Source organism: Primulina eburnea, chromosome 1 (genome assembly GCF_022965805.1).
Source record: "Primulina eburnea isolate SZY01 chromosome 1, ASM2296580v1, whole genome shotgun sequence".
In the NCBI taxonomy this organism is placed as follows: Eukaryota; Viridiplantae; Streptophyta; class Magnoliopsida; order Lamiales; family Gesneriaceae; genus Primulina; species Primulina eburnea.
The window spans coordinates 62,205,306-62,223,298 of NC_133101.1; the positions used below are offsets into that span (position 1 = coordinate 62,205,306).

General features: G+C 34.4%; 2 protein-coding genes across 2 annotated transcripts; both read right to left on the reverse strand.

Moving 5' to 3' along the window:
- Positions 1–675: 675 nt before the first annotated feature.
- LOC140838588 (homeobox-leucine zipper protein HAT3-like) lies at positions 676–2,729 on the reverse strand. The gene is made up of 4 exons (XM_073205019.1): positions 2,194–2,729; positions 1,691–1,974; positions 1,519–1,598; positions 676–1,229 (listed from the first exon to the last, which is right to left on the reverse strand). Exons 1-4 carry the CDS (start codon positions 2,399–2,401, stop codon positions 902–904), a joined length of 900 nt encoding a protein of 299 aa, XP_073061120.1. The 5' UTR covers positions 2,402–2,729; the 3' UTR covers positions 676–901.
- A 9,214-nt stretch (positions 2,730–11,943) lies between these two features.
- LOC140838595 (uncharacterized) lies at positions 11,944–17,787 on the reverse strand. Its single transcript, XM_073205030.1, has 10 exons — positions 17,327–17,787; positions 15,585–15,686; positions 14,645–14,869; positions 14,197–14,255; positions 14,025–14,116; positions 13,789–13,901; positions 13,281–13,343; positions 12,934–13,052; positions 12,774–12,836; positions 11,944–12,286 (listed from the first exon to the last, which is right to left on the reverse strand). The coding sequence occupies exons 1-10, from the start codon at positions 17,738–17,740 to the stop codon at positions 12,034–12,036; spliced, it is 1,503 nt and encodes a 500-aa protein (XP_073061131.1). The 5' UTR covers positions 17,741–17,787; the 3' UTR covers positions 11,944–12,033.
- Positions 17,788–17,993: the final 206 nt, after the last annotated feature.

Here is a 17,993-nt window from a genome sequence, read left to right on the forward strand (position 1 = left end):
TTTAGATTGTAAAGTACAATATCCGAGAACACACTACGATTTTAGGATATTATATCAGTTAAAGGGAGGATTTTGAGCCGGAGAGGTTAGTTCACATGCCCAGAATTCAACTGTTGATGCTGATTGTGATCGTCGCGCTCAGGTTATGCTTGAAATTTAACCATTATATATGCGACCATGATAGAACTATATTAATTTAAATTAGACATTGTAGTGGTCATCCAGTAGAAATTTTTGGTTAATGGCTAGAATAAGATTGGATCTAAATCTTGTATACATCCCCCACGTTGCTCCATCCATGAACGATGCATCATGCAGATAAAGACTCTTCCTCGAACAACTCAATACGCCTTCAGCCAGTCGAGATGGGGCTCCTCTAGTGAGCCCGATTAGTTAAGTTGTCGCACAGTGAAACTCGAGAACAGGGCTAGTCCATCATGACTCACTCAGCTTAAATTCACGTATGTGATCGTTCAAAAATAAGAAGCCCAATTAATGTTGGTGGACTCCCTTGACAATTGATTATTAGGCACCCTTTCCTATATAGGGTCATGTTGGTTGCAAATGAGCCAGCCAAGCCAAGAATCCAAAGTTGAAAAATCTTATGGACTTCGACTTGGTTTTTCGAGAAATGAAATTTTACATCCTTGTATTGATTAAAATGAACCCAAACAATTAAATAAACAGATGGATTCGAATAAATCAACAGTCCAAAACTCAGCATATTCATCCCTCAATGAGAAAATACAATTAACATCTCATAGAACAAAGTGAACATAAAACACTAATCCAAGATCAAAGTCTCTCGAGATTTTCATCCATCTCCTACACATACTACCTACATTTTAACACACAACTGCCACTTTATGCGTCGACGACATCACCATCTTGTCCCCTCACCCTACGGTCTGGGGACTGACTGAGGTGGGATGATCGCCGCCCACGAGGCCATAGGCAACTGGAGCTGGCGGTTCGTGGGTTGGCGATTGATGCCAGCGTTTGCAGTGGACGCAGCGGCTGATGAAGATGTTGATGAGACAGCCACGCGTTCGCATTGAGGGCACATGGTGAGGGTGGTGGGAGGGCTCATGTTCATGTAGAATTGTGGGGATAGCTTCAATGCTCGGAGCTCGTTCACCTCCTTCTGCAATCGTCTGTTCTCATCAGTAAGATTATCGCAGCATCGTCGCAAGTACTCGCAATCGACCTCAGTTTGCTTCAGCTTAGTCCTGCATCATTGTAACCAAATCTGATAGGTTTACTTTGCATATGATATGGATGACAAGATCGGGAGTCACCCATCAAATAAAAGTTAAAGAGAATCACAAAATCGACAATTTTCAACCTTGGTTTCTTACATTATTTAAATCATAGTTAACTTTAGCAAGAAAATTAAACTCAGCGGCGTCAGATCTATGTTTGAATCCAGTACAAGTGCAACAGCACAAACTAAGAGACATGAATCGACATTTAACACGATGACCAAAATACCCACCAAAAGGAAAAATTGTAACTAACCTTGCTCTTCTGTTCTGGAACCAAACCTCCACCTGTCTGGGCCTCAGATTCAGCCGTTTAGCCAAAGCCATCTTTTGCTTCTACAGAGAAACAAAATACAAAATCTCAGTAAAGAAGAATTACAAAAACACCCTCGACCCACAAGGACATTTACCAAACTGCCACTGCTCACCGGATTCAGAGTATTATACTCCTTAAAAGTCTCTTCCAGAACCGCCGCCTGCTCCTTCGACAGGCGGAGCTTCTTCCTCGCCGCCTCTCCACCGTCGTCCTCCATCTCAAATGAGCTGGAAGCCCTCTCCGCTTCGTTCTCTTCTCTCTCACTCCTCTTCCCACTCACACTTGAAACTGTGCTGTTTGGGGAAGAAACCATAGCTTCTTCGTCGCAATCTATCACAGTTATTGCTCGATTCACATCTATCCCTCGGAAGTATGGTCTTGTCTCCCCACTACGATCTGAGAATGTACAGATACAAGCTTTGAAGATCGATCTCGAGGGTAAAATATCACAAACTATACATGCAAATGTTTTTCTCCAACGAGGAGAGGTGCACTGTTCTCCTAGAGGATAATATATCTTTGAGAGAAAAGTTTTCACCTTTAACGCTTCGAGAAATGATAAAAGAAAAGGAATCATCAACCTTACGTGGAGACTAATAGAAACAAGAAATTTACCAGCAGATATCTGAAATGCATCCGTGTTCGAAGGTTTGTGCTGCTGTTGCGGCTGTTGTGGAAACGGTAACGGAGATCTAAACAGATTCAACGGAAAAGGGACTGAAACTACTGATGCCGCCGGCGGACTCAAATTCAAATTCTGATGTTGGTTCTCCGGGAACCTCAAGCTCAAACTCAAACCCAAGCCATCATCTTTGTTAGCCATCCTTTCCACAATCCTATCTTTCTCCCCCTTCTTATGATATAAAGAAAAAGAAAACAACAAAACTTTCTTTAAATCTCAATCCCTGTATCTTTTACAGAGAGTTGATGTGAAAATAACAGAACCAAGAGGGGGACAGAATGAGGAGAAAAGGGGTGGTCTTTTTCTTTGGCAAAGGAGTCACAGCTTTTCTTAGGGTCAAGAATGATATATACAACCGATATATATATTACAGCACTGAAAAAAAGAGAGAGAAATAGCTTAGGTAAGGACCTATAGATACAGAGAAATACAGGGGATGGAAGGAAGTATAGATACAGTGGGCAGATGTTCAATGATGACATGTGTCAGAGGTGGCAATTGGCTCAATCATGATTATGGGATTTGGCTTCAGCCATCATGTATGTTTGTGACTTGACTAACTATTAACCATGGTCTCGATCCTTTGAATTGGTTTTCTTAACCATGGTTAAGTCAAACCGTACTCTCTCACAACTGTAACTTCATTAAAAAGGGGCTTTTTATACCATTGACCGTTGACTGGAAGAGAGACGGAGCTTATGATTTATCTCGTGAGTACCGCGCAGTTATTCCACGCGCGAAGCTTTTTAAAAGAGTGATAAATGCAAACTTTCAGGAGTGGGATCCACTTTCCGGAGTAAGCGAGTGATGCATGTGGGTTTGCCTTTATATCTCCAAGGTTGTCTTGTCTTCTTTCGGTAATTTACATTAAACTAGCAATTAATGGCCCTAAGTTTAGATAAAATTTTAATTATCTCATAATAATACTTTTAATGCCAGGGATGAAACATAAATATATTTATAGTATATACTGTTCATGGATCCTAGTGTGGCGTTTTAACGCGATCAAAATTACCTTTTTTTAAAAAAAATATTTCTGAAAATTTATATCTACTAAAATATTTTTTTGGACATAAACTAAGTATAAATGAATCAAACTATTCGCGAGCTACTTGAAACTCGATTCGAAAAAAAGTTCGATCAAGATTCTTTGTTAAATTTATCGAATCGAGCTCGATTTCAAGCTCAACAATTTTATATAGTCGAGATCGAGTTTAAAGATGTTCAGTTAGTTTACGTCGACTGGAGTAGTTTGTTGAGCCTTGAGGATATGACAATAACTTGTATCATTATTCATCAAATTTTGAGTGTAAAGAAAGTGATTGAAATACTATAAAATTATAAGTATGTCTCCTTAAATTTTTATATCTTCATCGCCCTTTCAACTATAAATATCGCCCTTTCAACTATAAATGTTCGACGAGCTCGAAAATTATATTGTTTAATAAGCTCAAAAACGAGTCCACGTAACGAGTCGCGATGGATCGAGCTTGAGTCATACTCGTTACAAGATAATAGACCTATTAACGAGTCGAACGCAAGATTTTCGCAAGTTCAATAATTTTAAAATGAGTCGAGCTCGAACTCATTATAAAACTCGACCGTGCTCGAGTTCATATATACCTTAAACAAACCGAACCTGATACATGATGTATAAACAAACACGTTGAGCCACACATTCCATGTATTTGGTCGATGTGAAGAGAATGGAAAGTAAAAAAAAAACATTCATGTCTCTTGAACATATATAATAAATTTAGTTTTTGTTTACGTAATTGTTTCATATCAAGTTGTCAATAGCGAAGCTATGACATACAAAAAATTAAAAGGAGAGTAAACAGATTTTGGAAAATTGTTGTAATCCATGTCGATATTGATGTTTTGTACCTGAAAATTAATTTAAAAAATAGATTTAAAAATATAAAACAAATCAAAAAATAATGTAATTAAGATTTATCTAATATGACCGTACACGCTTTTAAAATAACAATAAGTCTTTTCTTAAAAGAGATTCCTTCCTTTTTCTTTTTGTTGCACAATATTTATTTACAACTTTTAGTTTTGTTAATAGAAATTAAAATATCTGTTAAAAAAATAGAAGAAGAAAGTGATGTTAAATTTTTGAAATAATTAATAAATAATTAAGTTGGAAAGGTCTGGGAAGAAGGGAGGATGATCACGTGGGATGGGAGCGTGGGGTTCACGTGTACATGACCATGTAATGCTCGCCCACGTGGCGGCACGTGGGACCACAGGGGAGCGCTCGTGCGTTGCCTTGTCCCTCTCCTATCCGACGCCCACAATGTTACAATCATTGGATTCTTTCTCCCTTCTCCCACACCACGCATTTTACCTGATTAATAATTGAATTATGTAAATAAATGATAAAATGTTTGTTTTAATTGATTAAAATTAAATTATAGTTTTTGATATTTTTTATTATTATACTTTGTATAAAAAATAATATTAATGATATTTATTGTTGAAAAATATTATTTTTACATTTTTTATATTTCATATTTAATTTTCTTTGTTTTAAATTTTTTATGATTAATTATTTTATAATGTTCCTAGGGATGATCACGGTGCGGTTTTGCGGTTTTTTTAAAAAAATTCAAACCATATGCGGTCAGTTAGTATTTTGAAAAATTAATTGCGGTTTTACGTAAAAATTCAGCCTTGCGGTTTTGAGCGGTTTCAAGCGGTTGCGGTCGGTTTTATGGTTTTTTTAATGAAAAATATTAAAACATATACTCTAATTTATTTGAAAACAACAACAATATATTTTTTTCAAATATAAAATATAGTTCAAAGCATATAAAGATCAAAATAGATTAAACAATAATCAAGATTCAAAACTAAGTTAATAATTTAACAATACAACACATTCACAACAAAAATGACATTTACACTATTTTATCATTTTTTACTTTCAAACTACAAACAAAATATTGTAGCAAAAAAAATAAATACTTTAATAAAAGACTAATATGAAGAATAATTAAGAAAAAGATAAGTTTTATTTGTAAGAAAAATAATTTTAAAGATAGTTATGATAGAATGAATGATGACTTCTTTATTTGAATATGTTGTTTACAAATTATTATAATTATAGGTCAAATATTATGACAAGCGCTTTAGGCGGTGCGGTTTGGTGCGGTTCTTGGCAAAAAAATAACCGAACCGCGTATGCGGTGCGGTTTATGATTAATATTTTTAATCGCGGTTTTTATAAAATATTATGAAAAATGGTGCGGTGCAATTCGGTTCGGGCGGTTCGGGCGGTTAATAAAAAAATTTGATCACCCCTAAATGTTCCTTGAATTTTTTTTTTAAAATATTTTATTGAAAATAAATACATACATGATTTTTTTAAAGGTGCTTAATTTTTTCATATAATATAATATTGCATAATCTAGAATATAATACTATACATTTTTAGTTAGCAATAATTATTTTAAAAAAATTATATTTAGCTTTGACTGTCAATGCGAATATCAGATTTTGCGAATTTTTCGCTCGATATAAAAAAAAAGACAGAGACGCTCGCTATGAATTACGAAATATTTTAATTGATAATTTATTGGATGAATATGATCGTTCAAATATTCGAAGTTGTATTTGTAATATGTTATTTAATTACATGTCATGTATTAATTTTGGTTCACCAGTTTTAATTATTTATATTTAATAATATATTTAAAATAACTAAATTAATCATTTTGATAATATTATCGAAATTAATAATAATATAATATTAATTATATAAAATATAAAATATAATTAAATTTATATTACTAAATCTAAAAAATAAATAATAAGAAAAAATTTAAATAAATAATAAAAATAATATTCTGAAAATATTTTTTTTAGAGTAAGATTTGAAGTAGATGAGTTAAATATGAATATTGTATTTGATGCAGAAACTACACTATTTTAAAATAAAGTTGTTTTAAAATATAATTTTGGGTTGGAGATGACCTTAATATGTATATTTTAATGGAAATGTTCATTCCAATTGGAACAACTATCATTATATTAAAATAAGATTAGGTCTCTTATGAGACGGTCTCACGAATATTTATCTGTGAGAAAAGTCAACTATACCGATATTTGCAATAAAAAATAACACTCTTAGCATAAAAAATAATATTTCTCATTGATGACCCAAATAAAAGACATATCTCACAAAATACGACTTATGAAACCGTCTCACACAAATTTTTACCTTAAAATAAATAGTCATTCTATCTATTTTAGACGAGAATGACTATCCCATGTTCATTTCAATTGGAATGATATTATTTGACCATTTAGGCTACGTTTGGTTGGAAGGATAGAATAAACTAATGATTAGTATGTAAATGATAAAGAAAATGATTATGGTAGGATTGTAATATATGATGTAAAATAATATTATGATTGGTAAGATTTTTAAATGTAGGATAATCGGCGGTCGGCCGGCGGCGGTCGATGGCGGGAAGTGGTGGTGAGTTTGAATATAAGAGAAAGGTAAAATTGGAAAAATATGAGGTATTAAGAGTTGGATAAATAATTCTAGGAGGTGAGGAGATATTATTTTAATCTACCTAATATAATCTAATCATTCATAGAAGAGATTGACTTGGTTAAATAATCACGTGTACCAAACAGCTGACTAGGCAGGATAAAAAAAATAATCCCGTCTAATCACGCGTACCAAACGTTCCTTTAACGTTTAAAAAGTTGATATCATATTTGATCATTATCTACTTACAAATCATGATATGAAATATTTTACGAGACCAAGGACGGATAATAACATGATGAATTTTTCCAGAGTGGAGAAAGAAATTGTTATAATTGAATTTTAAGTCTGAAAAGATATTTCAGGCGCAAAACTTTGTTACAAGATAAAAACTGACACAGCCTGTAAGAGTAGTTCAAATTCAAACCAAAAAAAAAAACAAACGACAATGAATGAAAGATATATTCTTGCCTATTAAAAAAAAAACAGTATTAGTAAAAAGCAAACATGGCCCTAAATTGTAATCGAGTGCTTGGAAAACAAAGCATTGAATGAGAATGTGCAGAATACCGACAAATAGAAAATAAGTGGAAAGATTGAAACTGACCCGTCTCCATCTTAGTTTTGGTCCACAATTGTAATCATTGCATTCTTGTGTACTTGTTTGAATCTCTTTTTGAATAATCATTACACCCTTGATATTATCAATCTCATTATTTCTCCGACCACCCACTTGCTTTTTTTTCCTTCCAATTTTCATCATGAGATTTCTCTCTTTTTTTTTTTTATTTTTTGTTTTTAAGGTAAAATCGAATTTCTGATAGTTTTTATCATATTAAAATCATTGGGATATTGAGGCCAATATCTCTATTGATGGATGTTTTGTGATTTTTCTAGATAAAAAAACAAGAGATTGTAGGACATTGTTTGTATGTTTTATTTAATGGGTGAGACTCATATGAGACCGTCTCACGAATCTTAATCTGTGAGACGAGTCAACCCTACTCATATTCACAATAAAAAATAATATTTTTAGCATAAACAATAATAATTTTTTATGGATGACCCAAATAAAATATCTGTGTCATAAATAAGAGATCGTCTCACACAAGTTTTTGTTTTATTTAATTGAAATGAAATATATTTTTCGAGACAAAAAAAAATGGTAAAAAAACACGAAGTCTAAAAAGATGATTAATAAAAGAGAAGGTGGTGGTGTAACAAATGATTGGGGAAAACTGGATGTGTGGGTGTGGAGGGGACAAACACGACACAATGTGGGCCCTATTTACTTTTAATGTTTTTCGCTCTTTACTTCCCAATAATAATATTAATAATAACATTATTATTATAATAATAATTGAAATATTTTGACACATGACCACACGACATATATAGTCCCACCGCACGTGAACATCTCTGGGATTTGATTATTTTGCCCCCAGATTTCTGGATAATTACTTGCCGACCCCTTCATCCCACGTGATTCCCACTGCCACACTCGTCCCTACTCCCGTCGCTGTTGCCCTCTTGCCCTCCATCGTCGCCCATTTAATTCAATTGACGCCTCTATCTTATTTATTTATTTATTTATTTTTATTTATTTATTTTAGCTTTGAGAATCAACGGCGTTATTTTTTATGTAATCAACGTAGTATCATGTGAATTACGTTGATTTAAACATGACAATTATTCCGATAGGTTTGGAGCTCGCGGAGAAAACCCGAAGTCATTGGTTTATTATAATTGAATTTAAAGAATTTTTTTGTTAATTCAACCGATGTTTAAAACGTTAATGGAGATCATGATTTAATTTACATGAATTTGAAGATGATTATGACAAATTTGACCTATCTCGTTACAATTTCTAAATTATTTGAAGCTAGCATGAAGATTTAATATTTGTGAACCGGGTATACGAGCCCGATGAAGACTTAATCTCTGCAGAGATTAAATAAAGAATCCTCGATTACAAAAACGAGGATTGGGGCGAGGATGGAGAAGACAACCCTGCCCTCGTTCCGTCCCAATGTCATCCCTACGATAATCAGGTAAACTACATTAGACAAATTCTACGTAACAATGAGAGATCGAAAATTTGAACTCACGATATCTTGATATGGCTCATCATACTCTATCACCCGATCCATATTAATGGCCTTCTATTTTATTTTATTGTATTCACACATTTCTCCAAAAGGTGAAATCGCTCACCTTAGGCGCCCCTCACTCCCGGCCCGACAGAAATATGAGAGGAAGTAAATCATGGTGAGTCAGCCAACCAACAACAGCTAATTTATTGTATTCACACATGTTAATGGGCATATCCGCCCCTTAATTAAATCGAATAACTAATTGTTAAAAGTTTTTTTTATTATTAGACAAACTTAATTAATTAAATTTGACATCATAGAATAACTCAATGCTATTCTTTTCATAACAAAAAATATTGTATAGGTTGATGTCATACTGTCAAGATTTTTGAAGATACTACAATACATTATTTAATATTTGAATGTGCGAAAAAATATATACAAACAATCAAATATAATCAATGATTATAAAAGCATTTAATCAAATTGTTGGTATATGAAAAATAAGGCAAAAACTTGTGTGAAACGGTATAACGAGTCGTATTTTGTGAGACATATATCTTATTTGAGTCATCCATGAAAAAATATTACTTTTTATTGTGAAAATAGGTAGGATTGACCAGTCTCACAGATAAAGATTCGTGATACCGTCTCACAAATGACCTCCTCATCTAATAAAATATCACCAAAAGTGGCGTTTTAAAAGGGAAAAAAAACTACTAAAGATATGCTGGACAAATATGGTTGTCAATATGAAGAGTATGGTTGTCACGGATCACATCCACATGGTTGATGATAAATTATGGGTTGCAATTAGGGAATTAAAATTAGTCAAATGTTGCACTGATTTTGAAGCCAATCACATGGGACAACTAGGATGCACACGAGGGGACCTCTAATCATGGATTAAATTATCATTAATCTATAGTAATTGTACTGTAATTATTTTTCTTTTCAGAGAAACTTGGTGGTTTTTAAGGCTAATGTCTCTCTTTATGATGGGTATATGTCAAAGGGCATGATTGATAGGTTGAAATGGAATAATGTAGAAATAAAATCAAATTAAAATGAACTAATAAATGAGAGTAGAATGATAATTTTATTTCATTTCAATAATTGATACCAGAAGAAATGAATAAAAATGTATGAAATAAAATTATTTTTAATAATCAAATGACTTTTTAACTAAAAATTCAAAATAACAGCTAAAATATGAGGACCGTCATTTCCAGGATGAATTTGGGTCGAGACTCGTGCCATAATCCTCCTATTTCATTCAAGTCTAGATAAGAATCATGAATCTTTTTGTTTCTCTCAATCTCGTATATGATATTATCATGACCTGAAAATCCGAAATTGTAAAAATTGGGGATCCCATCAGGCACGGAGAAGATATTCCGGAAGTTCAATATCTCCTCAGATAAGGAGAGGATATCGCGATATATATAGTGGTGAGAATAACAATGTGGTTCATTTACTTTTATAAGTTTAAGCTGAATATATAAAATAACAATAAATTTCTTTTAAATTTGTATATTTTTATTTGAATTATATAATCTTTATATATGTGTGTAATTTTTTTATTTGTATGAATTGGTTAATCATTTCATTTAAACCTTAAATATTGTCATCTATGGGCTAACCAATTTAAATACATTAGTCCATTTCTATAAGAATTTCGATCCAATATTATTTTATTTAAAACGACAATATTCTAACTCAATGTGTTAATAATATTATAAAAAAATTAAAAAATCGGATCGAGTTGGGCTGGGAGGATATTAGTTTAATAATCTTTCTCTGGACATTGATTGGAACAAAAAAATCCCGATAAAACTCGAATCAAGATTTTTTCGAGACGAGAGGTGGAGCGAAATTCGAATTGGATCGAGATTTTTTTTTTTGCCAACCCTAATCGAGACTTCAAATTGGCGGGGCCGTTATGATGTGGTTGAAGATAATAATTGAAGAATTATTAGCCACTGAAAATGCTTAACAATCATGTCGTTGCACCCCACCTGAATCCTTCCAAAACCTTACAGTTGCTCCGTTCACGTGATCTTGCCTCCTAACTCGTCAACTTATCTTTCCATTTTATTTCTCCTATTTCGATTTTTTATTTTATTTCAAATTAATGAATCATAAAACGAAAGCTTTTCCAAATATAAATATTACTAAAACCTAATAATTTCATTGAATCAATAATGGATATCTTCTTCTTCTTCTCCCTCTCCATATTAATGAATTTTTGGTTGTCAACGTTACACATATCCTAATAAGTTGGTTAGGTGTTTACTAATCATTTGATAACAATTCATACTATTTCAATAAATGTGTCAAATCATTAATGTGATATAAAATATCTCATGGTTTGAAATGCATTATTCAACTTAATATCCCCATCAATAAAATTTTAGTAAAACAATGGAAGTGGAGGGATGGAATGAATATCTATCTGCACCTGGCACACCACGTGTCATGTTTGCTCAATTCTTTCAGACATTTGGGGTCAAACAATGGTACACACATGCATCTCTACAATTCAACCATTTGCTTAAAATAATTAAAATAACAGAATAACTTCTCCGTACAGATACAACTCTATCGTCCAGCCTAGCAAATCCACAGTGCCCCCTGTTGATTCTCTTGGAGTTCGCACGTGCCATTGTGTGCATAAGTCAAGATTCAAGATTTTGGTTGCCTGATCTTTGAGGTGAAATCATCGTGAAATTTTGGTTTCATGAAAGAATCAAGGTTTTTATTTATTTGGGTGGTTGAGGATTTGGCGAATAACTTCTTAGATAACCACTTGATTGAAGAACTACTAATTGTGAACTTTATGCTTTTTTTTTTTTTTATGTTCTGTACATGATGATAATTTGTTCAAGGAAAACGATTTCCCACTCGACCAACCTTTCTTGGTTACGATACTGGGGTAAAATTGCTATAATATGAATATAAGCAACACTGAAGGCAAGAAATGACTTATTTTAGTTAATATAAAATGTAAAATAACAGTTGATCAAATTAATCCTATTGGATTTAGAAAGTTTATAGACAAATTTTAGAAATTCACACATTCAAACACATAACTTTATTGGTTTACGATTCTCGTAACACAACGCATCATGTGAAACCAGATCGATAGTAGAGGATCCCACGTAGAACGTTGCCTAAAACAAATCACTACCAATCACTAGAACTAGTTTTAAAAATAACATAATATAGCACAAACAGTATAGCACTCTTACATGGAAAATTTCAGAAAATGACCAGGCATCCACACAAGGGAGGAATAAGCTTATCCGAACACCTATAATGGTGGGGCGTTGTACGGGTGATGGCCATAGTAAGGAGCTTGTCCTGTTGTAGGCTGGCGGCACATACAATGTAGGAAGCGAAGGCAGCATTCCAGCTTGATGAGTACTGCACCATTTCATGGTAAACTTCAATTGCATCTTCCTCCAATAAGTAGTCTTTATTCATATGGCATATTTACGAGCAATCCCCGAGTTTGTCTAATATATATTGCATTTTTTTCGAAAATCTAATTTTTATTACATTTAGTGTTACATACATTTGAATGAATTAAATTGATAGATAATGTATACTTGAAATGAATCTGCAAATGATTTCATGAATCACTTTATTAATTAACCATTTAAATGCATGATATATGAGAGTGGGTCAGCTTTTAATCAAGACTCAATTGCAAAATCATCAAAATGCATGGTATATGAGAGTCGATCAACTTTTGAGCGAAATATCAAGACTCAATCACAAATCAAGACTCAATCACAAATTGCAACTATCCATCAGCCTCTCATTTATATAAAAAACACTCGATAAAAATTTGTCGCAGATGCAAGCACGTTAAATATAAAAGTGTTGAGGTATATTCAGAGATACAAACCTGTTGGTATAAAGACCGTGGACATTGCTGTAACCTTGGTATAGTGCATCTGACATGCCATGCCTGTGCAAATAACAGCACTTATTATTAGCTTAATTCATAGAAGTTTTCGAAACACATGTAAAATCAAATCTGGATGAGACCAAAATTACCAACATACATTGGTTGCTGAATTGGTAATTGTTGTGATTGAACAGAAGTTTGTTGCAGTTGACCACCTGCTTGTCGCATCAACTCAGCATACACATATTCATCAACACGTTGTTTGGCAAGAGCAACCTAACAAGATATCGGCATCAAGAATCCGAAAATGGCAGCTCAGATCCAAATTTTTTCTGATTAGTAATTTTAGTAGTCCTATTAGTTAGGGATGGATCAGATGGTCTAGTAACACAACAGGATTAGCAGAAAAGATTTCTTATGAAAAGCAAGTCTGACTAGTGAATCACTTGAAAACACCATCGGATAGGAAAAGAGGAAAAAAGGTTCAAGCAAAAGAAACTTTACCTGTTGAGCACTACCACCTAGATGGATTTGCCTTTGTGTTTGTTCACCTCGGCCACCATGAACCTGCATAGAGAATAACAGAGGGAAAAAGACATGTAAATCATCCATAAAAGATAACAATATCCAATATCCGAACCTTTGAAACCATAACTTACCTGTATAAACTCCAAAAGTTTGAAGAACGTAAACATAAAAAAAGAAAACAAAAAAAAGATGTACATTTTGATACAATCTACAATTTCTCAACCTGTTTCACAGAGGGCGTGAGAATTCAACGTATATAAGTCATTGCTTGCCATAGCAAAATGATATCCATGAAAGCAATAAAACTTCTTGTGATATTAATATGTTAATTTCCTTCAATCATGAATAACAATCTGCTTGCCTTGTACGAAATAGAAACTATAGAAATAAATATGCATGAGCATCGCCCAATCAATTATTTTCGAAGTAAAATCTGCTACGAACAGCAGAGACATTTGAACACATGCAGGTAAATTCAAAATACCTTGATATTTGCTCCGGACTCATTTCTGATCCTTGAGATGTTAGCACCGAACCGCCCAATCAACCCACCCACCAAATTTTCAGGAACCAACAAATTCAGGTTAACATATTCAGCTGCAAGATTTTTAGTCCTAAGTATGATGTATTTATCGGAAATATAACATGGTTACTTTCACCAAATATTGCAATTAAGCTATCAAAATTCAACTGTAATACTGGAATGCAAAGGGTTAGTACCAGAAGCAGGATCCAAGTACTGTTGAGGCTGCCGATGAAAACCAGAATTATAAGTTGGGCTTATTGATATCACTTGCTTCGGCGGGTTCTCTCTAAACATAGCGAGTGATGGTATTATTAAAAAAAAAGATATATAGAGAGAATTAACGCCATGCGAACCACCAATGCTCACCTAAGTTGACAACCAATTTCAACTACAGCTCTAAGAACAACAGGGATATCTCCTGATATCTGCGAAAACAAAACGAGTAACACTCACAGAATCAATAAATAGAGTTTCATCAGTTTTAGGGAAGCATTGATAATGGAAAAAATTAATTGTAGATCTCAATATTCAAGATCCATCAGGCATGCAAAGAGAGTACTTAAATTGTTTTGCAGGTCCAGCGTCATTCACTAGGCCTTGCATATGACACAAAGATAATAATCCGTTGAACTGATATTATAAAATTTAGAACATGAATCGTTTTTCATATAAAAAGAACGAGCAAGAGAATGGTGCAGTGCACAAGGAAAAAAACAGTATAACATACTCATGAATCTACAGTACAATTTCAATTCTATGCACTTGATAGGCAAGACCATGTTGATATGAAAGATGAGATCCCCCATCAGCTAACCTGCACAACGCGATCTGACTCATGGGCGGATGCATATGGAGGTAACTGACTAGGAGAAAGAACCGTAATATTTGCTCCAGAGGAATTCCTCAAGTTCTCTATGTTTTGACCTGAAACTCCAATCAAACCACCAGCTTGAGAACCAGCAATCAGAAGCCTCACTGTATTAGCTGCTACATGTCCGGCGCCAACTTTCGCTGTCTCCACATTACCACTACAGTCTTCCTTTAAAATTAGCAGGAAAGAAATGTTCCACATTAATGTTAGATAAATAAAAAAATTCAGTAATTAAACAAGACAGACACAGCAAACAACAAGAACTAGAACTAAGTAGAAGGAAACAAACAAAGGCTCTTGCACTGAACTTTCTTGAACTCAAATATAGTCACCGGCTCAATCAAACATGTGTAACACAATCTTATACATTCGGCTCTCCCTTCATCTTCCAACCCAACAACAGTTCTCTCATGTTTGCAAGGTCTATGGAGATTTTAATATTATTTGTTAGAAAACCATTAATCCTTGTTGCAATCGATTGTGCAAATACCTATTCTTGGAAGTCTGTAGCCATTCCCTTAAATTGAAGTCTAGCTTAAAATTTGTAATTCTTAATCAACAAAAATATTATCCACTCTAAATAAGTTTCCTGCATACGCAAGAACAGTCTCGTGAGATTGCACACCCCTAGCAGTATAAAGAAGAAAGAATGTTTATTATTAATTAACGTCACACGTAGTCTACTGTAGATTTGCTGATTCTTATCTTGAGAATTCATAGGCAGTCAGCACATGTTAGAGATTTATGACATCCGAGTTGGTAAAAATCTAAACAAATTCAACTGACATGAAGTTGAACCAAACCACCAAGCAAGATGCAATGTCCACAACAATGATCCAAATGGAAGTTTTGGAACAACGTCATCATATTCTAGTTACAGTACCTTGAGGATAAGGGTAACAATTTGATGAAGAGCATTTTCCGCATCAGAGAAAACATTGTCGCTATCTTTGGAACTCACGATGATCACTCGCTCTTCATGTCGCTGCAAAACCGTCATGTCAATAAATATCCGCAGCCAGAAATAGCATCACCAAATATAGAAGGTCTAATATTACGTAACAATGGAAGTTGGATGAGATATTCAAAAGAAAAATCTGGCCATCAGCTCAAGAAACCCAATCTGAAAATGACATGATTACACGGAGGCACGTGAATGGTGGGGTCTCTTCCGCATCTGGACCCAGTTGAGCTAGCCCTATGGATGCAAAATTATAACCAGACCCAGAAAAGGTTGCCTTTAGGATCCATACTTTTCAATATTATTTTCTTGACAGGATGCTAAATTGACCTAAACTTGGATTCATCAACCCCTCATCCCAACCCCACCGAAACATCCATACACATACAGAATAGATGGGAGGGAAAAAGGGGGTTTCACAGATGGAGGTAAGGAGGGAGAGCAATGGCCATGCGGCCAGGGCCACTCCAATGGTTTTTTTTTTTGGAGGGGGGGGGGGGGTTGAGACTAAGGTCTACGGGTTAGCAATAAAGCAATGGGGACGGGGATAAAACAAGCAGCAGGGGTGGGGAATAATACAATGGGGTGGGATAAAGAAAGCATAGGGGATAAAGCAAGCAGCAGGGGTGGGGAATAATACAATGGGGTGGGATAAAGAAAGCATAAGGGGTGGGAGTAACATAGTGGGGGTGGGAGCAAGAAGCGATAGGGTGGGGTATGAGACTTCAATTTTAAAAATACCAGAGATAATCTGACGTAAATATGGATATTTAGTTTTTTGACTTTGCGCAATATGGATGTGGTCTGGAACCCATTTGAGATTTCCAGCAAGAACGTGATGAACCTGGATCTGATATATAAACGCACCACCTTATCGGCCTAAATCCCGTTAGAAATATAGAGGGGCCTAGTTCCTCTATCTGTTAAGATAGAACTGCAGAGCAACAAAATAAGGATGTGAGTTTCATGTCAATTCCTACCAGCTTCATTTTGCACATTAAATTTGACTTTTTTTTGGCCTAAAACCTAAAACTCATCATTAGAAAACAGGATAATGAAAAATAAACACCACCACCTTCCCCCATACAAAAACTCCACTAAAGATGACATGTTTGCTCACGCTGTTACTTCTTTTTTCATCTCCGTAAGACTATACACCTAAACCCTAGTATTAGCATCAACTTCCCGAGTTGATGATAGGTACCAAACATCTGAATTCCAAACCAAGCACAAGTTGCATCGTAACCAATTAAATTTTCACATTGTTACCATCACCAGTCTTCTACACTACAATTGGGTAACAAATCAACTATGTACCAAAGTTTAGATTGTCTTAATAAATTTAAACAACAGAAAATAATTCCAGTAATATATTTACATCTTAGATTTATTTTGAAAAAATTGAAACTGCAAAAAATGGGATTTATTTTTTGTTAAGCAGATGCCAAACTTCTTGCTTCCTCTTTGCAACACATTACATCCCTTCCGTTTTTATACAAATAAAATATAATTAAAATAAAATTAGCGCCAGAAATAGGACAAACAGTCCATGATCAGAACTGCAGCACAACTCTCGCAAATATAATATTTGAACCCGTTGTTGATCATGAGAATTATAACAAACCCAAAGAACTCGATCAGTTACAAAATAAAAACTTACTTACCGAGATAGCATCAGCAATTTTAATAGTAGCTTTAGTATCCTCCCGAACCTTCTGAATTCGATGGCCCCCCTTCCCAATGACCTTTCCTATCTGCCTTGACGGCACAACGATGCGATATATCAAGTCTTGCGTAGCAACCACACGCCGCTTCGCTGCCGGCATGTCTGTTGAGGCCCCTTCATCTGCATCGGCCTCCGTGTCATCCTCCCGATGCCTCTTAAGCGTTGAAGCCGGAATATCCGCCGCCACAGTATCCTCTGGTAGTTCCGGCAGAGTCGATGAAGAATTCATGCGAGACGCTGATGGTGACGGAGGACTAGGGTTAGTATAGGAAATCGGATCGCTGGACGGATTCGGATTTTGGATATGGATGGGGTCATTAATTGGGTCTGCGAGGCTTTGTGCTCGAGACATGGTTTGTGCCAGGCTGGAAGCTACGAACCTCCCCGCTCGCAAATCAAATATACAAAGATAAAAAAATACTCCACATTATATTATATTATATTATACTAAAAATAAGGAGTGATTTTCTTTTTAAAAAAACCAGTGATTTAGTTTTTTTAAAAAAATTTAAAAATAAAATACAGAGCATATTTTTTCTCTCATTATTAAATTACATGCATCATTACACTCTTGTGCAAAATCTAATTATCTAATATTAATCTGA